Source organism: Cygnus atratus, chromosome 1 (genome assembly GCF_013377495.2).
Source record: "Cygnus atratus isolate AKBS03 ecotype Queensland, Australia chromosome 1, CAtr_DNAZoo_HiC_assembly, whole genome shotgun sequence".
Taxonomy (NCBI): domain Eukaryota; kingdom Metazoa; phylum Chordata; class Aves; order Anseriformes; family Anatidae; genus Cygnus; species Cygnus atratus.
Window position 1 is genome coordinate 75,599,766 of NC_066362.1, and position 23,930 is coordinate 75,623,695.

The 23,930-nt window shown below is 38.3% G+C and overlaps 1 protein-coding gene across 1 annotated transcript; it reads left to right on the top strand.

The window, feature by feature from the left end:
• Window positions 1-242: 242 nt before the first annotated feature.
• INTS13 (integrator complex subunit 13) lies at window positions 243-23,018 on the top strand. The gene is made up of 17 exons (XM_035540840.2): window positions 243-408; window positions 1,928-2,159; window positions 3,574-3,648; window positions 4,427-4,629; window positions 5,751-5,831; window positions 6,639-6,729; window positions 8,303-8,431; window positions 10,084-10,168; window positions 12,970-13,059; window positions 14,217-14,306; window positions 16,414-16,592; window positions 17,358-17,528; window positions 17,935-18,089; window positions 19,100-19,330; window positions 20,473-20,612; window positions 21,303-21,438; window positions 22,311-23,018. The coding sequence occupies exons 2-17, from the start codon at window positions 1,935-1,937 to the stop codon at window positions 22,348-22,350; spliced, it is 2,121 nt and encodes a 706-aa protein (XP_035396733.1). The 5' UTR covers window positions 243-408; window positions 1,928-1,934; the 3' UTR covers window positions 22,351-23,018.
• Window positions 23,019-23,930: the final 912 nt, after the last annotated feature.

A 23,930-nucleotide genomic window follows, 5' to 3' on the forward strand; every position in this document is an offset into this window, starting at 1 on the left:
GCGGGAGGAGGAGAGGGGGAGGGAGGGGAGAGGCGCTCCCCCTGCCAGCGCTGGGGGAGCCGCTGCGCCAGCGGCGTAAGTGGCCGCGCGGGGGTCCCGCGGCCTCAGGGGTGGGCGGAGCGGGGGGGGCTGCGGCCGCTTCTCCCACCCCCGCGGGCGCCGGGCGCGGAGGCCGGAGCCGGGCCCCGAGCTTCCCGCCGAGCCGGCGGCGGAGGAAGCGAGCGGAGCCGGGGCATGGAGGCCGCCCGGCCGGAGGCGCCCGGCCCCCGGTAGGGCGCCCCGCGGGGCCCATCCCGCCTCCCCGGAGCGGGCCCGCGGTAGGGCCCGGGCGCGGCGAGGAGGAAGAGGAGGAGGAGGAGGAGGAAGAGGCGGCCCGGGACCCGCGCAGCAGAGGAGGAGCCGGCCCAAGTAAGGCGGGTCACGGAGGCGCCCGAAGCACGGCGGGGTGGCCCGAGGGGGGGCTCCCGGGCGCTGGGCAGGCACGGAGAACCCGGGAGTCTCCCCCGGGAGGCTGCGCTGAGGCCTCCCCAGGGGTTCCCCAGTGGTGGCAGGGGGTAGGGGAGCCCGGTGTGTGGGTGTGAAAAGGGCCGCCTTGGGGAGGTGTCAGGCGTCCTAGCTGGGAAGGATACCGGGGGCTCTCCTGCGGGATGAGAGGCGCTTCTGTTACAGTTCTGTCAGTGAGAGATCAAAGTATGGGTGTCCGTTTAAAAATGGCAGGATGGATCTAGAAAAGTGAAGGGTAAGATTAACTCAAAGTCTTGACACTTATGCTGCTTCGAGGCCTGTGGGGGTTTTACCCTGCTGGGCAGCTGAACTCAGCCATAACCATTCCCTCACTCACCCTCTGTAGAAGAAGAAGAGAAGAAAGTATGCTGGAAAGAGAAGAAAAATAACCTCATAGGTTATGATAAGTATAATTTAATTAAAGGGAAAAGGAAGGGGGGAAAACAAGCAAAGGCATCATGGAAGCATAGAGAGAGAGAAAAGCAATTACTCTCTACTTTCCATCAACAGGCAATGCTCAGCCACATCCCAGGCAGCAGGGCCTCAGAGGCATAGCAGTTGTCTGGGAGGACAGATGTTTTCATAAGGAGAGCCCTCCCCCCGCCCCCCCCCCCCCCCCCCCCTTTCCCCTTCCCTATCTTTTATTGCTGAGTGTGACACCACACGGTATGGAATATCCCTTTGGTTGGTTTAGGTCAGCTGCCCTGGTGATGTTCCTTCCTCACTTTTTGCCCATCCCCAGCCTGCTGGCTCTGGGGTTGTTAGAGGGAGTCCTGATGCTGTGCCAGCGCTGTTCAGCAGCAGACACAATGCTGGTGTGATACCAGTGCTGTTCTAGCTACACGTGCAGAGCACAGCACTGTATGGGCTGCTGCAGGGAAAGTTAACTCCATCCCAGCCAGACCCAGCACAGTAGCCTAATCATAAATGATTTTGTTCCTGTTGTTTCTTCTAGCAAGAAAACTTAAAATAACAATGTCCGTACGTCTACATTTTGCTTAAATGTTTCTTTTAATTGGAGAAGAGAGGAGGGTAATACAGTGTATTATTATTATTGCCTCCTCAGCTATACACATTCATGTTCCCTATTTTTTTTCCTCCTGAGGGGAAAAATAGTTTCTTCCAGTTAGAAAACTAGTCTACCAAATATATGGACTAATAAGACCGAAGGGGAGATTTTTGTCTCCGTGTAAATAGAGCCTTAAAATAGGCATTTTCATAGTGGCTTTTAAAGCTCAACAAATAGTGTTAGAGTAGCCAATGTATACAATGTATGATCTAAATACTTGGAGGGGTAACCTCTTTAAAACTGAGTGTTGTAGAAAGATGCTTCTATGTAAGCTATATAAACTCTACAGTAATCTTGTGATTTTTTTTTTTGTCCTGTACATTTTTTTCTAATTGTAATATCTGTTTGCTTTAGGAAGAAAATGAAAATCTTCTCTGAGTCTCATAAAACTGTTTTTGTTGTGGATCACTGCCCATATATGGCAGAATCCTGTAGACAGCATGTTGAATTTGATATGTTAGTAAAGAATCGGACCCAAGGAATTATACCTCTAGCACCCATATCAAAATCACTATGGACCTGTTCAGTGGAATCATCCATGGAGTACTGTAGAATAATGTATGATATTTTTCCCTTCAAAAAGCTGGTAAGTCTTTGCAGAAATACCGCATTTGATACTTCATTGTTTAAGGAGTGTTTTCCCATTTTAGTGAAGCCTTCTGATATCATAAGCTGTTGCTAGAAGTTTAAATATAATTCATTGTATAAAATATCTTTGTGTTGTTAATAGAGCTTATAGCTTTTAAAATTGATTTGAGTAATACACGCGTCCCATTACATGTTTATTTTGGGGACCTCGATTGTCTTAATGTTCTCTGTAAAACATGAGGAGAGGTGCATTAAGATAACGCAGATTTATTGTGTTCTTGTGATCTGTAAACTTACAAAAGCTTGAGTGATGTCTTGCTGCATATCACACCCTGGCTGTAAACGTACTTGGTAGCACTTCTTAGAGTTTTCAGTACTAACTTCAAAGGAATGCTGGCCAGTAGAAGAGGTAGGATATCTCTCAAACTGCTAGCTTGAAAAAGTGAGAGAGCTTCCTGGTATGCATCTCTTCTTCGGAAGCATCAATCTCTGGTGGTCTGTAACATTGTATCATAAACTGAGGTAACTAACCCCTGGTTCCTGAAGTCAGTAGATCTTTGTGTTGAGTAAACTGTTGTGCAAACCATTGTGTCCTTAGACTGGATGCTGTTTTTAAGAAAAACAGCTAAATTTGTGACTGATGCTGCTGTGAAGTAATGATAATGGAACACTGTGTCAAAGCAAGGGACGCAGGCACAGACAGCACTAAGAAATACCACTGATAGCTCCGTGGTTTGGTGTGTGACAGTGGCTCTGCCCTAAGGGGTTGCGGACAGTTCTCAGGCAACAGACATTTAACTTAAACTACAGTCAAGTCCTGCGATGGGATTATGCCAAGTATGCGTTTAATTGATTTTAATCACTTGGCTGAACCGGAGCCTGTGCAGTCTGAGGAGTTGAAATTGAGATGAAAGGTATTCCTCCCCTTGACTGATTTTTGTCAACTTTAGAACATGGTTTCCTGTCTGATGTTTTGTAAAACTTGATAGACTTGTTTACCCCTGTCAATTGTGACGGTGTTTGGAGAACAATTTGCTCTATCATGGTATTAGAACTTACTTTGCTTTGTGGATGTTCTTCTACTGAAAATATGACCTGATTGTTAAGACTTCATAACATCTTGAAATACTAACTTGCTGATGAGATTGATTTGATGGCTTAAAAACAAATATTTAGAGTCAGAAGTTGTTAATCATAATGTTGCTTAAAGAGTAAATGAATATGGCAGCAGTGAATGCTTTTTGTGTATGTCTTATTTTTAGCTTGGCTTTCAATTGCACACATTTCCAGGGTATCAGTTAATTAATGTGAAGAGGGAGGTGTAGTTCATGTTAGCTAGGATCTGGGGAAGTAGCCGTAATCCATGGTTGTGATTGGCTGTTACCTTACATGCACTTTTTAAATCCTTTTAGGTGAATTTCATTGTGAGTGATTCTGGGGCTCATGTCTTGAATTCTTGGACCCAAGAAGATCAGAACTTGCAAGAAGTATGCTTTGTAGCTGTTCTTTTGTTCAGAAAGTCTAGTTTAATTGCAGAATAAATAGCAACATCTTACTATATTCAATATTAAGTAATTTTAATGAATTAAAGTGTCAGTGTATCTGATCTGAAATGATTACATAATAGAATTTTAAGAAGTAGACTGGGGTTGGACTATTCAATAGGCAACTTTACATCAGTTTTAAAAAAGTAGCTTTCAGGATCAAATTATATTACAATAAGTGTTATGAAGAAATTAGCTGTATGTGCATTTCTTCTGTAAACTAGTGATACCTTTTGAATTTTACGCTTTTTTTTAAGCTTGGCAAGCTAGGCAAATAAACTTTTTTAAAGAAGGAAAGTGTAAACAGTATTTGTATTCTATTTGCTTTCATTTTGTTTCATATTGGACTCATTTTCTGAAAAACTCAATTTGGGGTGGAATCAAATTTCCAGGTGTTCAGAAAATAGAAACAGAAGGCAATTGATAACATTCAAATTTTCAGGTGTGGGATATAATTTGCAATTATAGCAAGGTATTTTTCTACAATAATCTTTTATTCTCAATGGTTGGTAACAGAAGATGAATTAACTGCCATGGATAACTTGGGGCCAAAATGTTTTCTAGAGTGATGGGAACATATAGAGATGTTTTATTGCTCTATTTGGTTTTCTCCTGACAATATTAATGTGCATGTAAGATAAGTTATAATGGTGACTTTTTCTCTTAATTGACCAGTTTATCAAATGCCTGAAAAGTAACTTTCAACGCTTTATTTAACTAGTTAATGGCAGCATTAGCAGCTGTTGGTCCACCTAATCCTCGGGCAGATCCAGAATGCTGCAGCATACTTCATGGTCTGGTTGCAGCAGTCGAAGCGCTTTGCAAAATAACAGAATACCAGCATGAGGCTCGAACCATGCTCATGGAGAATGCAGAACGTGTTGGAAATAGAGGAAGAATTATCTGTATTACCAATGCAAAAAGGTATGTGTGATAACTTCGTTTCTACCATTTAAAGATAAGGAATTTCATACATTTTTGCAGTATTTTGTTGATTGCTATGAATTAGTGCTCTAAGTAGCTATCTTCTTCGAGGGTAGTGAGGCCTTGCAGAGAGAGCTGGGCAATTAACAACATGAAGATTAACAAGAGCAAGTGTCGGATTCTGCACCTGGGAAGGGGCAACCCTGGCTGTACACACAGACTGGGGGAAGAGATGCTGGAGAGCAGCCCCGCAGAAAGGGATCTGAGGTTTTTGACTGACAGCAAGCTGAAAATGAGACATCAGTGTGCCTTGGTGCCTGGGAGGGCCAACTGTACCCTGGGGTGCATCAAGAACGGCACTGCTAGTTGATTGAGGGAAGTGGTTGTCCCACTCTCCTCTGCGCTGTTGTATTCTCACCTCGAGTACTGTGTGCAGTTTTGGGCCCTGCAGTAGAAGAGAGAGAGAAAACTGTTGGAGAGCCCCCAAAGGAGGGCAACAAAGATGTTAAAGGGTCTAGAGGGCAAGATATATGAGGAGCAGCTGAGGTCCCTTGGTTTGTTCAGCCCAGAGCAGGCTGAGGGGAGGCCTCATGGTAGCCTGCAGCTCCCTCACGAGGGGAGCAGAGGGGCAGGTGCTGAGCTCTGCTCTCTGGGGACAGCGACAGGACCCAAGGGAATGGCATGGAGCTGGGACAGGGGAGGGTCAGGCTGGGTGTTAGGAAAAGGTTCTGCACCCAGAGGGTGGTTGGGTACTGGGACAGGCTCCCCAGGGCAGTGGTCACAGCACCAAGCCTGCTGGAGTTCAAGAAGCGTTTGGACAACGCTCTCAGACATAGGGGTCTGATTTTTTGGGGGGGGGGGGGGTGGTGGTGGTGGTGGTGGTTCTTTGAGGACCCAGGAGTTGGACTCCATGATCCTTGTGGGTCCCTTCCAACTCAGTTATTCTATGATTCTTTATAGATCATGTCTTGCCTTACTGAGGGTTTTGTTTATAGACGTGCGCTACAGTAACCAGCCAAAATTTTCCCACTTTAAGTAGGAGATCATGTAGTTTGCATGTTGCTTTGAACAAGAGGTTTGATAATACTGCATAAAAATATGTATATTCAACTTCTTTCTAGTGACAGTCATGTTCGAATGCTTGAGGATTGTGTTCAGGAAACCATTCATGAACATAACAAACTTGCAGCTAATTCAGATCAGTGAGTATACTTTTAATAGTTCTTTATTCTGCATGTGCCTGTTATGTGCTCTAAGAAATACAAGTGTGTCTTTGTCACTTAAAACATTCTAAAACTTTTTCTGATGAATGGTTTGAATGCTGGTGTGAAACAAAGGGTTCTAAGCCTTTGTGTCTCCAAATGTCTCCAATATTTACCTGCTCAAATTTCAATTTCATATGTGTGTGTGTGCGCGTATATATATATATATACAGTATATATTTGATAGTACTGCCTGGGGATTGGGTTCTAAGTCCACTGTAAAGATGATTCACACATAACTTTTCGTACATCACTGTAGTGAGGGATGCTAACCAGTATCTTGATCTCTCCAAATATCCAGCCATATTAGGAGACACGGATAGTTAACTTTCATGTTCACTGGAATACCTTAATTACTAAACGAATACCATGATTAATATTAATACACATACCTGGAGACACAAATCCTTTGTAGTGTCAATTTTCAGATGAATGAAGCTAAACGGAGTACATTAGTTAAGGATCTAGCCCGCTGATCTGTCCAAAAAGTAGTGCAGTGCTGTTGCAGCTGAAGAGCTAGAAATGTTACACACTTTTTATTCTGATAATTTTGAAATATGCTTCTGAAAATCAGTAATGTAACCTAGTTTTTTAGAAAATGCATTCAGAAACAGTATGTTGTAATATGTCTCAGATCTTGTGTTTTGGCAGTCAAATGAATCCTGGGAGAACTCGTGTAATTTCTGAGATACTTTCTGCCACTCTGTAGGTTAAATAGAATGTTTTTGTTTTTTATTATTTTTTAAGTCTAATGCAGATCCAGAAATGTGAATTGGTCTTAATCCACACATACCCAGTTGGTGAAGACAGCCTTGTTTCAGATCGCCCTAAAAAAGAGGTAAGGAGCTTAAAATGAGAAAATGTATCCTAGTATTAGTAACAGTGTCAGACTCAAAGTAAACAGCGCAAATTAAGTATACCTCAATAAGGCTTTGAGCCTCTGCTAAGGCATAGGAAAAAACACAAGTGTTGATTATTTGAAAAGTTGGCAGCGTGCATATTGCTGTTTAACATGTATGCTTTGATCTCTTTCACATATATGGCATCATCTTCATTTTATTACTTAAATTTCTTGCAGTAATAATTCATGTTTCTTTTTTTATGAAGAAAAAAATAATGCCACTGGATGATTGTAACATTGGGTTTGATTTCTCTTACTTTTGAGAGGGAAATACGTAGTTAGGGATCTAATGGAAAACCATCAGCTACTTGTTGTGTTGAATGGGGTAGCTGAATAACCCTGCTGTTCAAGCAGGACTTCTGCTAGCTAGCAGCATGTTCTAACATGTATCTGTTAAACAACATGGATATTGTTCACTGCTGTGTTCCATGTTACCAGGCTAACAGGTTACGATTTTAACTATTGGTTGAATGACTTTCTCATGATAACAAAATGGAGCTTTTGTTTATGCTGTCAAATGCTAGCAAACAGAATGCATTTCAATAAATAATAAGGGAGACCTTATTGCTCTCAACAAATACCTGAAAGGAAGGTGTGGGGAGCTGGGGGTCGGCCTCTTCTCACAGATAACCAGCGATAGGATTAGCGGGAATGGCCTCAAGAAAAGCTAAAAGGACACATATGAGAAATTACTCTATATTAACATTTCAACTGTAGTAAATGCATGTGTGCTTTATGGACTTGTATGCTTTGTGGTTTGTTTAAAATAAGTACATTCCACAGATTTTGATAAATTCTGATCTTTAGTCTGAAATGCTTAGTATTTTAATGTGCTGACTATAAGAAAAATATGCAAGGAAAAAAAGTGCTATTCTTAACACAAAATTCATCTACTCCTACATCTAACTTCATAAGTAAAAAGAAATGTGTTTTTTGTCCTACATTTTTTCTTTGCTATAGAAACTTACTAGTCATGCTAAAAGAAACAAACAGTCAACAGAGGTGAATAAATAGACTGCTTTCCTTTGTAAGGTGGTCAGTGCTCTTTAAGCCTAAAACCAATGTCATTATTCCTTGCAAAGGGAAAATCAAATGGAACTTACAATTTGTGTTTCTTTTGTGTGTAACACGCAAGTAGGTATATAGAAGTGACTTTGCTCCTGTTACTCAGTGGGTGAAAGGAGGAAAGTCTAGACCCAGAGCTGCTATTAAGAGGATTCTTTCCCTATGTCCTGTTCCTAATTCTTCCTATTAACAACTAATTGCTCAGGGTTTCCAGCACAGTTCTGAATATGGGACACCTTGTAGCAACTGTAACTGACATAACCGGCAAAGTTTTGAATGAGAAATAATCTTTCTCTTTTCCTTCTTAACTTTCCATGGCATTTTCTTCCTGATTGAATTCAGTAGTATAAGTGTGCTTAGTTTAGAGTTTCAACTGGTTTATCTTGTTCCATGATACTAGAGCCTAATCCATTAATACTGTATATTCTATGTCAATTTATTCTAGCTTTCACCTGTTTTAACCAGTGAAGTGCACAGTGTCCGTGCAGGACGGCATTTGGCTACAAAACTGAATGTTTTAGTACAACAACACTTTGATCTGGCTTCAACCACAATAACTAACATTCCTATGAAGGTAATATTGTGTCTATTGCTTTGTTGGCCATCTGCAACACTTCAAAATTTGTTTGAAAACTTTTAATGTTTATTTAAATGGAATTTTTACATGGCTTTTCTCTCCATATCATATTTTCTGTTTTGTTTTTTTTTTATTAGCCCACATTTAATGTTTGTGACCAGGTTAGTAAAAGTAAAGGGGGTAGAAAAAGTTAAGAAGGATCACAGAACAAAATATATTGCTGAATCTTAATTTTAATGTAGCAATGCAGGCAATATTTCAGTTCTGTTAGTAATAATTTATAGAAATACTATTTACCTCAAATAATTTTTTCTGTGATTCTCTTGTCTTTTTCTAGTTGTGTTGATTAGATATTCTTGATCCTTGTGCATTTTAGTGGCATAGTGAGTCTTTCCTCTGTCTCATTATCATGCCCACCCAACATAAAGGTGTTTGTAACTAACAGCTGATTTTAGACTAAAAGTTTTTCAGTAGGTTTTCCATTTTGAAGATCTATAAGCTAGAAAGGGGGGGGGACAGAAGGTATAATCTAGTCAAGGAAGATACTAAATTTAACATCTTCTGTTCAAATTTATGTCCCCGTTTTTTTATCACTACCAGAAGGTAAATCACTGCAGTTGAGTATTTAAAGTATTCTTCAGTTTAGAGTAACTTTGTATTTCAGCTGTCTCTTGCTACCTGATTCCAAGTGTCACTATTCAAACAAACAGAAAGGGTAGGGGCGGATAAACTCTTCTGATTTGAAAAACAAGGCAATGTTTTAATACTGTCAGTCTTTACTAATCTTGTATTTTGAAAAACAGCAAACTTGTATGGGCATCTTTCAAAAGTAGCCTTTTTATATGGATTTAATAAGTCAAAACCTGGAATTAAAGTTGTCACAACGCATTAATTTTTAATGGAACTTTGAAGTGGGTTGTCATATAAATGCGACTTTTAGGCTTGCAAATACCTTGTCTGTAACTTTCTGACCTGTGTGCTGCTGGTATGCCTCTCCCTTCTGCTCTTGTCCTTATAGTAATAGACCATGTTGGGTTCCCTTTGTGTTTTTTTTTTTTTAACTTGGAATAAATTACTGAAATTACTGTTCTGGTTTTGCTGATCTGTTGCTGCTGTTTAAAGATGCAGTGTTTATTAATTTGCAGTTGAAAGTACATTTTTTCATGCATCTTAAGTACAAGAAAAGGATGATGCATTCCAAGTATGTTTCTTTGGTTTAGATTCTTGAGTTTTTAGTTAAGTAGTTGCTGATATATTCTGCGGTGCTCATTTGTTGCTGCTCAGTATGTTGTAACTATTGGTGATAAACATTGTCATAGGTTTCCTAAACTTCATTAATTTAAACAAAATCAGTTGAACCCATTTTTAATCTATATCTTACATTATGCACACTGTCATGACACTTGTATTAAGAAGAAAGCATAGGGTTTCAAAAAAGGAATAAAAAGAATGAGATGGCTGCATCTTTAAATAGGTCAGAGCAGTTTCCCCAAGCTGCAATCCCATGGTTGTATGATGCACTTGAGAGACTTCTCATTTTCTTCTGAAGTGACAGGTAAATGTAAAATCATTGGAATAGTTAATTTATAAAAACAGTGACATCTAGGTAAATTAACTGTATTCATTGTTCCTACCTGTCTCTTTTGAAGGAAGAACAACATGCTAACACATCAGCCAACTACGATGTGGAGCTTCTTCATCACAAAGAAGCACATGTTGACTTTTTAAAAAGTGGTAAGTAGCAATAATCCTGTAAAGATGGTTTCCTTTTTTTGTTTTAATGATTTGCATGCTGGAAGTATTCACAAACGGGTTTACGAGCTTCAGATTGATGTAAGTTTCAGACATCTCTCTTAGAGTTAAGGAGAAACCTATTTGCAAACAGCACATTTTCAGTTCCTTGCAACCTACCAACTTGATTTGCAATGTTAGCTTTGGAGTTTTATTTGTTACTACTTTAAAATATGCCAGTAATAAGACAAACTCAAAGCCAGGCTATTCATTACAACGGCTTTCACATACCTTCAGGATTTTTGTGTGTGATTTATGAGAGGGGCACTTCAACTTCTTACTGAGATACTAAAAAAAAAAAAGTTGTCTGAGAGACTAGATGTGCAGTGGTTTTACAAGAGTACTACTTGAGTATTTGTGGAAAATTATTTATTGAACAACCGAGCTTTTAATCTGTCAAGTAATAATAGCTGACACCTCTTAGATCCCACTGACCTCTTCACAACAGTAATTGCTTTGAAAAACACAAGTGTTACTTAGTTTGAGCTTTCTTACTGCATTTGAAGTACCTAGTATGCTTTTAATAGTTTTGAATTATTACCTAATATTCCTCTCAGGTGAATTCTTAATAACCTCTCTGAGATTAGAGTAAGTCTTATGCAAAATTATCTTGTTCAGAAAGCAGTGTTTGATACAGAACTTTGTTAATAAATCAAGTGAGGCTAAAAACTCTGTATTGATGGTACTTAGAAGCTATAAACAAAGCAACTGAGAAAAATGTCCGTCTGTAAGTCTTCTGTGGAATATTTAAAACGTATGCCTCTTCAGAAGTGTTGAATTCCCATTTGAAATTTTTACAGGCTGCTATAGGCTTTCTCTTACAGTGTGGTTCGTAACTTTTTAAAGGTCCCTGAATCATAAAAGTTGGTCTTGCTTGCTGTATCTATAGAATATGTCCATTTAGTTACAGGCTACAGATGTTTTTTTACTACTCAAAGCTACATCACATGGCTTTAAAGCATATTAAGAAGCTGATGTTTTAACTTCTTAGAAATGAAGAATAATATTTTAACAGATGAGTTACCTATGTTAGTTATCTAACAAAGAGTTAAACAACTTCTCCTCCGGAGGTTTGAAATAATTTGAACAATTTTAGAGGGGGTTGGGCTTCCATTTTTTCCCCCCTCCTCTTAAGATGGGTTCCTGCTCCAGCATGAGTCCCCCGTGGGCAGCAGCTCCCCCCAGATCACCTGTCTACTGTGGGCTCCTCTCCACAGGCTGCAGCTCTGGCCCAGAGTCTCCTGCGGGGACTCAACCATTACTTCAGGAAAAGAACATATCTCCTCATCTGTAATTAGTATAGTCCATTTTTTGGTGGAGTGAAGTTTGAGGAAAAAGGTATATATTAGAATAATGAGTTCAAACTGACCTGAACTTCTTATCCACGTTGGAAGTATAAAGCTTTATTGCAGGGGTTCGGTATTAGTTTTCCAATACTTACTGGCTCAGGGGAATAAGTCTGCTAGTAAAACCCCAAACCAAACTCCTGCTGCATTGCCTCTTTGATTTTTTTTTTCTATCAGATCCTGTAAATTTTGGTTCCCTTTTATTTGTTTTTAAAAATACAGGTTTTAACTGTAATAACTCTGGTACTAGGAAAGGGGGGATTTGATTAGCAACATTTTACAGAAATAAGATACAGAGAGCTTATCTCAAGGCCAAATTTACTTAATCTATTATTAGATTTTCCAGAAGGATTCCAGATATTTTAACTGTAATCTTTAAGTAATAAAAAAAAATATTACTTCTGCAGGTTACCTATATGATTGATAAGTAAATCAAATAAATCTTATGAGTAAAAAGTAAAAGTCTTTATAATGTGATATCAATGAAACTTCTTACATTAAATATTAAACTAAACCCTAACACATTGCATAGAATGTTGTGTTGATGTATGTATCTAATTCCTCTCAGATGCTTGTGGATTTGAGCATAGTGTTTTCTGACTGTTACTGTAATTCTGAAACTTTGTATAAAACTCAGTCAATGCCTTTCTTAGTGTCAAAGAGCACGAAGAATTACAGAACTGACTAGTGCACACAGTGTAATGTCCCTTTGTCGGTGAGGTGCTGTATGAAAGTAGTTTCAATGATAAAACATCTGTGGCCAGTAAAAGCTCTTGAGATGTTCAAATTGAATTTGACATAGCAAAGATTCTGGGTAACGAGACCAGTACTATTTTCCCACCGAAGTCTAACTTGTCAAATATGCCTTTAGATCAGTTTCAGTTAAGACTTTGAGATATGTATAGAAACTGATCAGCCCTAAATAAGGGTTCTGACACTTGTTAAGGGTTCTGATTTGGCTGTGGAAAATTATAGAGATGCTTTCAAAGTTCTAGGCATTTTAAAAGGAAAAAATAAAAGCCTGTTGCAGATAAAAACAAAATGTATTTTACTTTCTAAATGTCAAGTCAAATATTTGGGACATACTATAGAGCTACAGTATTTTGTTTGCTGGTTGTTTTTTTTTAAATACATGCAGTTGCTGCTGATTTCAAAAGGTTATTTCAAGTACCACTACTACTAACATATGGATTTTTTCACTTGTTAGGTATCTAGCTTTTGAAAATTAGGTTATGTTTTGTATATGGTTGTTACAAATGTTTTGTACCTTAAATTGTTGTTTTGAGTGTTGGTTTTTTGCAACAACACTTCATTCTTACATAACTATTTGCTGTGTTTTTGTGTAACAAAATATTTGATCGCATTATGATGCATTTTTTTTCTGGCTTAATATTGCAGGTGATAATCACGTAGGTGGCAACAGTAGAGAAGGCACGTTTAAAGAAACTGTAACATTAAAATGGTGTACTCCCCGAACAAATAGTGTAGGTAGGTAACATGGTATCTTACAAAACTAATACTCTAAGTTGCCTTGAATATTTTTCTCTACATATGCTGACAAGAACTTGAGCAAGGAGATAAGTCATTGGTTAATGCTATTTTTACCTTCTATTCTGTATAACTTACAGCTGAATGCATTCTGTTTTAATAATGGTGATATGATGCTCTTCTAATTTTGGATAATCAATGATTTGTGAAAGAGGTGGGAGAGATTGTAAATGTTTTCATGGTGTTTTATCATTCTCCTCTTAATTATCTTGAAGCTGTTTCCTAACTGCAAAGGTGAGTAATTCATCCCTTATGCAGGGGCAAGTATACCTTGTCAGTTCCACAATGGTGGTTTTCAACATAGCGGCTTTCAGACTTTGTGCTTTCTTTTTTAATTGATTGTTGTTTTAGGACAAAATATGAATCAAAGCACTATCTTTAGTGTAAGCATTAGAGTACTAAGGAAACCTTTGTTTGGAAGGAAACTCGTGCAACAATTTATTCAGTAGATTCTTTCATTCATCTGTATTGACTTTCTAATCTGAGTGAAGGAAAGATTGCCCAGAGAAGCTGTGGATGTCCCCTCCCTGGAAGAGTTCGAGGCCAGGCTGGATGGGGCTTTGGGCAACCTGGTCTAGTGGAAAGTGTCTCTGCCCATGGTGGGGGATGGAATTGGATGATCTGTAAGGTCCCTTCCAAACCAATCTGTTCTGTGATCTCTACTCCAACTCCTGCTGAGTGACAGGGAGGATTTAGGGTAACATAGGGAACCACCTGGCCATTCACCTTGTGCAACCTGCAGTCCATCAGCAAGATAATGCTGACTCCTTGTGAGCCAGCAGATTAAAAATACAGGTAAGAGAAATAAAAGGAGGTTGACTCTACTGTGAAATAGTTTGAGAGAGAAAGTTCTGGAGATCCTCCTGGAAATGAGGCTTGGGAAATGTATTCGGTTCTCAGAGTTGAGGATACTGAAATGATTGCCAGGAGATGGTAAGAGTAATTTTTTAGATCCAGAGACAGCTGGGCTTTCTACAAAGCCTACAGTTTTTTTCCGATTGTGAAATAGCCTAATCCTCTTCCCTTCTTTCATTTTGTGGTATGTTTTTTTCTGTGTGGAACTAGACTCTTATCTCTTCTACTCATTTATCTTTCAGAATTACACTATTGCACTGGAGCGTACAGAATTTCACCAGTAGATGTAAATAGCAGACCTTCATCATGCCTTACTAACTTTCTCCTTAACGGTAAAGATGTGTCCTTGACTAATTATTTTCAAGTTGTAATTGTTAATATTGTAAGTGGAGCTCTGTGATGGCTTCACACCAGTAGGTAGCTCAGCTCCACCGTGCTGTTCTCTCACTCCCCCTCAACAAAACAGGGGTAGAAAATGAGAAAAGGCTCATGAGTTGGGATAAGGACAAGGAAGATCATTCCGCAATTTCTATCATGGACGAAACAGACTCAGTATTGGGAGATGGATGTAACTTATTGCCTATTGCTAATGGACTAGAGCAGTGAGAACTAAAAGCAAAGTAAAAACACCTTGACCCCCACCCACCTTTTACCTCCTCCCCCTGAGCAGTGCAAGGAGTGGGGGTTGCAGTCAGTCCATAACTCTTTGTCACTGATTTGTCACTGTCCTTCATGGTCACTCTCTTCCCTTGCTCCAGTGTGGGGAATTGATTGTATGTGGGCTTTCCACAGGCGGCAGCTCTTCGAGAACTGCTCCAACATGGGTCCGTACCACAGGGACCATCCCCCAGGAGCAAACTGCTCCAGCACGGGTCCCCCACGGGTGGCAGGTCCCCCCAGGTCCCCTGCTCCTGTGTGGGCTCCTCTCCACGGGCTGCAGCTCCGGCCCGGGGCCTGCTCCTGCGGGGGCTCTCCATGGGCCGCAGCCTCCTCCAGTCCACATCCACCTGCTCCAGCGGGGGCTCCTCCACGGGGGGGCTGCAGCGTGGAGATCTGCTCCATGTGGGACCCATGGGCTGCAGGGGGACAGTCTACTCCACCAGGGGCCTCTCCACAGGCCGCAGGGGAACTGCTGCTCTGTGACTGGAGTACCTGTTCCCTTTACTTCAGTAACCTTCATGTCTGCAAAATTCTCTCCCATTTTTTCACTCCTGTCTCCTAGTGTCACTCACTGGCTCAGCTCTGGCCAGCAGCAGGTCCCTTTTGGAGCCAGCTGGAGCTGGTTCTGATCTGATACAGAGCAACTTCTGGGCTCTGCTCACAAAGGCTACCCCTGCAGCCACCCACTACCAAAACCTTGCCATATAAGGAATAAGTGCTATACAAGCACTTACCATGTTTCAGTTTGTATAGGAGGGTGTATTGTAGAAATGCCAAGTCTATTACCATGTCATATAGAAATAAAAGAAAGTTGTTAAATGTACTTGAAGGAAAATTGAATGTGTTTTGAAAACTGGAAACAAGAAGAAAGAGGTAGAGAAGGAGCAAATAGTGAATTCTGGTAGTTCTTTACTGAATCTAAATGTAGAATATTTTTCATTTTAGACGATTTAGTAGGAAGCATCTATTTCAGTAGGTGACGATACACTTGATCAAAATGCTAGTGGTATGTAGTCAACATTAATTGCATGTGTGTTGTTTTTTTTATAGTTAGCAAAAGAGTTGCATTATAAACATCCACTTAATGGGAGTTTTCTTTCAGTTGAAGTTATTCTTTATGTATTTTTCTCCTAAAGATTCTGTATTGGAAGAGTATTCTGATTTCTAAAAATGTTTAGAACTAAAACTAGTAGCATACTTCAAATAACCACTCCCTTCTGATCTTCTGTTTTTGTTTCCTCATAACAAGCAACTTGAAGATTGAACCTCTTTGTTTGGTATTTGTTTTATTGGAAATAAGTCAAAGCTTGTTTTATTTGTGTGTGTCTGAAAAGTGGTATTAAAAAAAACACTATATACGGAAATGAGTTATGTTTGTTTTTCAAAATTGCTTTTAATGAGTTTCTGCTGCAGGGTGAGATAATGGTTTAGTATACAGCATCATCTTTGATTAAAAATAATACACCACTCATACATGATATACCATTTTAATGCCTTAAGACATTCATAGAAAAAATATTTTGCTCAGAAAACGATAGGATATTCACAGTAGGGAGGCCTTTCTATTGTTCTGCGTAAAATTTAAGAGCATTTGACGCTATCTACTGTCTAAGGATATAGAGTAAGTACTTGAAGTAGTTGTTCATTCATCTAGGTGAAAACACAGGTTTAACGGATTCAGTCTTAATGGCCAGGTAAAAACCTCTACTGTGCGTATGTAATTTTTAATATAAAATTGCAGCACATGGCAACTGATGAAACTGATCTCACTTCCAACAGGTCGTTCTGTTTTGTTGGAACAACCACGCAAGTCTGGCTCTAAAGTAATTAGTCACATGCTTAGTAGCCATGGAGGAGAAATTTTTCTGCATGTATTAAGCAGCTCACGATCAATTCTAGAAGATCCCCCATCAATTAGTGAAGGTTGTGGAGGAAGAGTCACGGACTACCGAATTACCGTAAGATTCCTTTTTCCTTTAAGTTTTTCACTTAAATGACAAGTGATGTTGTGCAATAGATAAGTGTATATGAAATGTTGGTGTGTTTTCTGGAAAGCCAGGCTGATTCGTGTGATGTTGTGGTCAAACCAATTTTCATTGTATACACTGATGTGTATTTACTACGTAGTAGTAAGCCTGCTTACTGTTATGCCTGTTATATAGAATCCTCTGTGTTGAGGAAACACTTGTTGCCTTATGCAGTATCATCATCTAAAGCTCATTCTGATTCTGGAACAACGTTTTCTTGGCAAGGCTGGGTGGGTGCATGTAGGACTATATCCTGCTCATTATTCGGAGGCTAGATTGCACATGAATGAGTTGTACAATAAGTAGGAAAGATGGAGTTTTCAGCTTTGAACCCTGGATATGGAACAGGCAGTCAGCTGGCATTTTCTTTAACATTTCCTTTGCATCTGGTATGTAAGCAGAAATGACTTCCATAAAAATGCAGTAAAACTTTTTACCATACATGAAACGCCTTGCAAACCCAGAAGATGTCCTCATCAAAAACCCTGCATCAGTTTTGAACCCGTATTTTTATACAACTGTTCTTGTGTTCACTCCAAAGAATGTCGTGTGTTTGAAAGCTTTGGGTGTTAGGGTCAGATTTAGTGGTGGTGGTGTATGCAATTAATGAAAGGCAAGACTATGCTGTTTCACCCATTCAGTGAAAGCTACTTTGTTAGAGAAATTCCTAATTTTATCTTGTTTGGTTATCATTAGGATTTTGGTGAATTTATGAGGGAAAACCGATTAACTCCTTTTCTAGAGCCCAGATATAAGATCGATGGAAGTCTTGAAATTCCATTGGAACGTGCAAAAGAACAGTTAGAGAAACATACTCGTTACTGGCCTATGATTATTTCTCAGACTACCATCTTCAACATGCAAGCTGTAAGTAACCTTGGGTTTGTAAACTTCTATTCTGATCTAGACTAAGTTTCAGCTTGCTACTTGATGAAATAGTGACTATCTTACGATGATTCATTTGCCAAAAAAGTTTTTTTTTTTAAGATTTGTTTTCACTTAAATATTCTGTATTTAGTGTCAATATGTTATTACAATGTAATCTAAATAGGGTGGAATATTTTAAACTGGTTTAGCTATACAGCTGCTGGGTTACAACGGGTAAAGACAGCATGCCTCTGCATATACCTTTGAGAGTTATTACTAAATTCAGGATAGGCAGCTTTGTTGTTGTATGTTGTTCCATGGTTACACACTTCGTTTCTTCTTCTTCCTGTTTCTTTCCTGCAACATACAAGACTTTACCATTCTTGACTTTTGTTTTGTATTGCAGGTAGTGCCATTAGCCAGTGTGATTGTAAAAGAAGCAATGACAGATGAGGATGTTCTGAATTGTCAAAAAACAATATATAATTTGGTAGATATGGAGAGGAAAAATGATCCACTGCCAATTTCAACAGTTGGTACCAGAGGAAAGGGTCCAAAAAGGTTAAATACATATCTTTTCATTGTTGAATGTTTCTCCAGAAGTATTCTGTTTACATTGTTTTCAAGCATGTTTTTAAATAGTGGCCAAAGATAATATGGAGTATACTAAATGATGTACATATGCAAAACAAATGCTGTGAACACCTTGCTTGCACCACTTAGGGGCTATCACAGTGATTGTGCTGTATGTTAGGAAGCAGAAGTTATTAACAAAAAATTGTGAGTGTTAAATGTGAAAACAAAAATGACTATCAAGAAAGGTGAGAGACTGACACAAGCTAGGAGAGAGAAAGTGGAATAATGCCAAATGACTAAGAAGGGAAACTTAAGCATATTATAAATGACCAATGGTATAAAATTGAGTTATTAAAATAGTCAAATAATTTTTGAAACAGTTATTTAAAATATGGGATGCTCTTTTAAAATGAGCATAGAATATCCAGATATCTGTTCTTCCAAAGAAGACATACATGTACATTGTATTTCCAAAAAGGAAAATAATCTGCAAAAGATGTCCCAAGTGTCTACAAGTTATTTCCAGCCATCCAATGTAATTCCAATTATTTGCATAAAAAATAATTTGCATGTCGGTGCCTGAGTGGCCCTCTGTGTATCCTAACAGCGCATAATATGCCAGTTAGCAAACAATTGACAGGATTCAGAAATGTCTTTTGGCAGTGAGATCTCATGGATATTAAGAATTAGATGCGTGTGGAAGTGGTATGTTTCAACTGAAACTTAACTCTTTGGATGTTAATTGAGAAAGGTCACATGATGTGGTTTCATAAGTTTCAAGGACTGTAATCCAAGGTGCATAGACCTGCAATACAAGAGAGGGAGGAAAAGCTCAGGGACTAAAATATACATACATGCATACGTGTGTATATATATATATGTATATATATATATATATTTAAAAAAAGTCTAAAACCAGAATCTTATCGATTCAATAGATTAATGATCTAGACCATCCTATGTGATACTTTTTTTTTTTACCTGTCCTTGCTTAGAGATGAACAGTACCGGATTATGTGGAATGAATTGGAAACCCTTGTACGAGCACACATCAACAACTCTGATAAACACCAACGTGTCTTGGAATGTTTGGTGGCTTGCAGAAGCAAACCCCCAGAAGAAGAAGAACGCAAGAAACGAGGCAGAAAGAGAGAAGAAAAAGAAGACAAGTCAGAGAAGTCAGGAAAAGACTATGAACAAGATAAGCCATGGCAAGAATCAGAAAGGTAAATTTTCTTAAGTAATATGAAAACATAGCATAATACTTTTTTTGCCCTGTTCCTCATCAAAGGGGAAAAGAATTGCTGTGAAATGGGGTTTCAATTTAACTTGTTCATGCTCTTAACCTTGGTTTGCTACCAGTGATTGTGGATCCCAAGGGTTTTTTTTGGATCAGTCACCATTAACAAGCTGGAAGAACGTTTATCTTAGTGTCTGCTTATCAGACTTGTTCAAGAACCGTACTGCCTGTAAAATATTTTTAATTGAAAAAGTTGCTGACCACTGAGCAGGACTTTGCAGTTAGGATAGTCACTGTAGGATTTTATTGTAACCATGATGCTCATTATACAATAGAAATATAAAACATAACTGAAAAATGTGACAAGACAGTTGATTTCATTTGAACTGTAGAAAGCTTGGTGCTCAGGTAGTTAAACAATCCAGATTGTTTGGCTGGTCTGTTTAGTTGAACATCAGGGTTTATTGCCCTTGCACCTAGTGCCTGTAATTCGTGTTAATTATTCTAACTTGTATAACAAGTAAGCATCTGTTTTCCCTGTTTCAAAACACTGTTCTAAAGCAGTTGAAATAATCTCATGGTAGTAAGCTTTTTGCATATATAGTTTTGTGCATTCTAGGATCTTTTAGGAGGACAGACAATTTCCCCTATGTTATTGTCAGCGTACTGATGACCTTCATACCTTTCTGCATATGATCAAATCCATTTCTACAATTTCTTTTTGTTTGGCAGATGAAACAAAGCAGGGCCTGAGGTGAAAGCAATTTCATATAAAATATAAATTTGGATCACATTAAAAAAAAAAAAAAAAGTAATTGTCTGTGTGGTGTTTGGTATATTCACTATTAGTTGATGATTTTGACTGAAACGACTATCTCAACAAGTACAGCATAAATACTTTTAACTAACTTAAGTGAAATTATAGTAAGATCTTCCCCTTTTTTTTAAGGCTTTATCCAGAGGATTATTTGGCTAGATTTCCCTGTTTTTCACCTATCACAGGGGATCGAAAGAAACTTTCTCATGACGTGGGTTGTGGGTAACTTTGAAGAGTACAGGAAGGTGCCAGGAATAATATGTGCTGCTCTAGCATATCTTGCTTCACTGTTTTCCTTCCCTATCAAAAAGGTTAAAAGGCCTTTTGGATCGTGAAAAAGAAGAACTAGCAGAAGCTGAAGTTATAAAAGATTCCCCTGATTCTCCTGAGCCACCCAACAAAAAGCCTCTAATAACAATGGATGAAATGCCTGTAGTAGAAAAGGCAAAAGGTAAAACGGAAGGATTACAATAGATATTCTTGTTCGAAAATTTAAGTTCATGTATCAGTCTATTTTTCTAAAGTAAGGAGGTGAATCTTCTTGGAGTTAAATGAATGAGGAGAATTCTTAGTTAAATACTCAATGCTGAGAAACTCTTGATAAATACATATGTTAACCTTAACAGGCCTATGTTGAAAGGCACTTAGATATACTGCATGGGCCTAAAAAGAGGCATTTGGGTTGACAAGGGGGTTGGACAAATTTCTGCTGGTGCTACTTTGAGGTAGTCTGTCAGAAATGGTATTTAAGGACAGGTACCAAAAACAACTCTTGCTGGCTAATGAATATAAACATGCCTAAGATGTCTAGTTGTTGAAAGGGGCAGTTCTCACTGGGTTCTTTTTCTTGCTGAGCTGCTATCATCTGTCGTAACAGCTGAGCTGATATTAAGATTCCACTTGTGATGCAAAATGAATCTCCTATAAATCAGTAGTTCAGCTGCTGTAACTCTGCATACATTGTATTTATTTAGTATGTATTATGAGGTTGTTTAATATTAGTGTTTTTAATATGCTGTACTACTAAAGTCTGTAACTTCCTCTAAAACTTTATAATGATGTTTTAAGAATTCAGAAATAAAATCATTTATTTAATTACTGATTTCACTTAACTTTTAACTGTTTTTACATGCAATGTTAGGGCCAATGTCCTTGCTGTCTTTATGGAGCAACAGGATTAATACTGCCAACTCTAGGAAACACCAGGAATTTATTGGTCGTTTGAACTCTGTCAACAATAAAGCTGAACTATATCAACATCTGAAAGAAGAAAATGGGTTTGTATCAGTAAATTCAAAATTTTAGTATTTTAGTAGTAGTACAAATGTTTTAGTAGTAGTCAAATGTCAGAATAATTCAGTTACAGGATTAAGAAGACTGTTTATACTTTTGAGGATTAAAATGTGGTGATATATTCCTTTGTCTCAGTATTGACAGGTGACTACAATAGTGTTTGCTTTTTAATTGCGTGGCCTGCTCTCATTGGTCTGTTTCTGTGCTGAGCAAGGTTGAATGCTGATAAAATGGTCTTCCCTGTGCCTTACTGATCATCCTAGCAGCAAAATTCTTAAACTTTCAGGGGTTAAATAGTAGCTAAGGTCAAATTTCTTGTATGTTAGTCTGCTGCTTGCTTTAGCTTCTGAAGTAATATCAAATCTAAAAATATTGTAGGTAATAAAACAGCCAATGTCATGCTGTAACGAAATTGATAAGTTGTCCATTTTACACCAAAAATACTCAAACCAAACTGTTAAGTAAATAAAATGGTGAGAGTCAATGACTATTTGAAAGAAGGGTGAAAATGAAGATCTTGAAACTACTAAAGCTCAGATTTTAGAAATAATTTATCTGCAGTCACGTGAATATGGGCTTTTGTCTTGTGGTGAGGTTGATAACGAATAGACATTTGTGGTTGTTGCTGGAAAGCTTTGCAGAAACCTTTCCTTCGTGTACTGATTGCTCCTTAAAGTATTAAGAGAAACATTTGTATGTGTGGTGGTAGGGAGAGAAGGGATGTGAAGTAAAAATGTATATATATATATATATATACACTCATTTTTAAAGAAGTTATGTCTTTGATTTTTTTCTTAATTTGTTGATTCTATTTCTAGTGATGGTCCTTACTAACTATCTTGTTTCTCTGTTTCAGGATGGAAACGACAGAAAATGGAAAAGCAGGCCGGCAGTGATGATTGTTTCTTTGAACAGAATTTAGCCAAATTGAGGAAAAAAAATGATGTTGGAATTGATATTGGTACCATTTCAGTACAACTTTTTAGTTGTGTTTTGATTCTTTTTCACATTTTTCTATTTTTTCTGTGAACTCTAAAATCAACATATCATACTTACTGAATGGTGTGCAAATAGCATCTGTCCTAAACTATTGTACAGTCAGCTTTTTTAGTATGAAGAAAGCCTCTGTTGCCGTGGACTAAATGAAATCATCAAATATGTTAATCTGAATTTAAAGTCCTTTCCCATAAGTATTTTCATACTTTAAAATCAGTGGTGACTGACTGTTCAAAGAACTTCAGTTTCAATCAATTAATAATTAACTGATAATATTGTTAATTTCAGATTATAATACTTTTATTTATAGAAAACTTCTCAGGCGTCCAGAATTATGGAAAAGACCGCACACTGAATACCTAGTCACTGAGCTGAGAATGTGTCAGTCTTAGTTTTCATGTAAGGGGTGGGGGGGGGTGAGTGGTTTTAAAGACAAAGTGTTGGCTTAAGGACTTTTTAAAATTTGTTAGAAATGATCTTTAGAAAGCAAAGCATTTCGGGTTGTTATGCTGGAGTTGAGTCTTTGTTTTTAAAACAAAATAAAAATAAAACTTTTGCTAACATTAAATGATTTTTTTGATGAAATATACACTCTAAACCACCTGTGGCTTTGGGTCTAAGCTTTGTGAACATCAAGGGGAGACTTATTCTGAATACCTGAATATGGCTATGAAATGACAAAGTAGATGATCAGTCTTCAATATTTTTTTTTTTTTTTTTAGCAAAACCTCTTATTCTGTTAAAGGAGAGTAGAATTCTCAAACTGGAATGCTCTTGCCATCTGTGGGTAATGTAATCCATTTTAAGGTTTTGGTTTGGCTTCTAAATTGGTCAGCTTGAGGGGGCTGAGGAAAAATGAGTAATCTCTCCAAGCAGCTGATCCCTTCTTAACAGCAGTAGAAGAGCAGTGAAGGAAGCTCTGGGATACAAAATAAAACCCAGTTCAGAAACTGGGTATTAGATTCGCTACGTTTTCACTTGAGTTCAGTGGAGATCTGTCAGTCTTCTGGTCTGTTTCTATTGCCTTATTCTAGCCTGTATAAGCAATGGTGATCCCACAGCTTAATATTAGCTTACAGTGATTGAAGACACCTCTGTGAGCTTTTCTAAAACTAAATTGATATGTTCGTATTTTTCATCCGAAACTTTAAATACTATAGTTCACAATGACAGATCACAAATGTCTTGCAAGTATTCTTGGTTTGCATTTGTAATAGGGTCCTTTCTTCATCTGTGTTTATACATGTACTGTGTACAGTTGCAAGGTGATTATTGAGCTATTGTGAAACAGACAGCAGATGTGATTTCTGAGACCTTTATTTTTACTTATTTGAAAATAAGATGCATCTCCGCATCTAGTGACATATCTGAAATGTTCTGATGGAAAACATTACCATGGATTTTTTTTCTTATCTGAAGTTTCTGGGGTCTGGTAGTTGGTGGTCTTAGTTTTTTGTTTTATTTTTTTTGAAGTGATGTT

Bases quoted from the DNA above. Each gene is read 5' to 3' on its own strand.
- INTS13 (XM_035540840.2), top strand. From the start codon at position 1,935: ATGAAAATCTTCTCTGAGTCTCATAAAACTGTTTTTGTTGTGGATCAC. The intron at 5,832-6,638 runs GTGAGTATACTT...TTATTTTTTAAG, and splicing joins CTTGCAGCTAATTCAGATCA to TCTAATGCAGATCCAGAAAT. The intron at 14,307-16,413 runs GTAAAGATGTGT...CACTTCCAACAG, and splicing joins TACTAACTTTCTCCTTAACG to GTCGTTCTGTTTTGTTGGAA.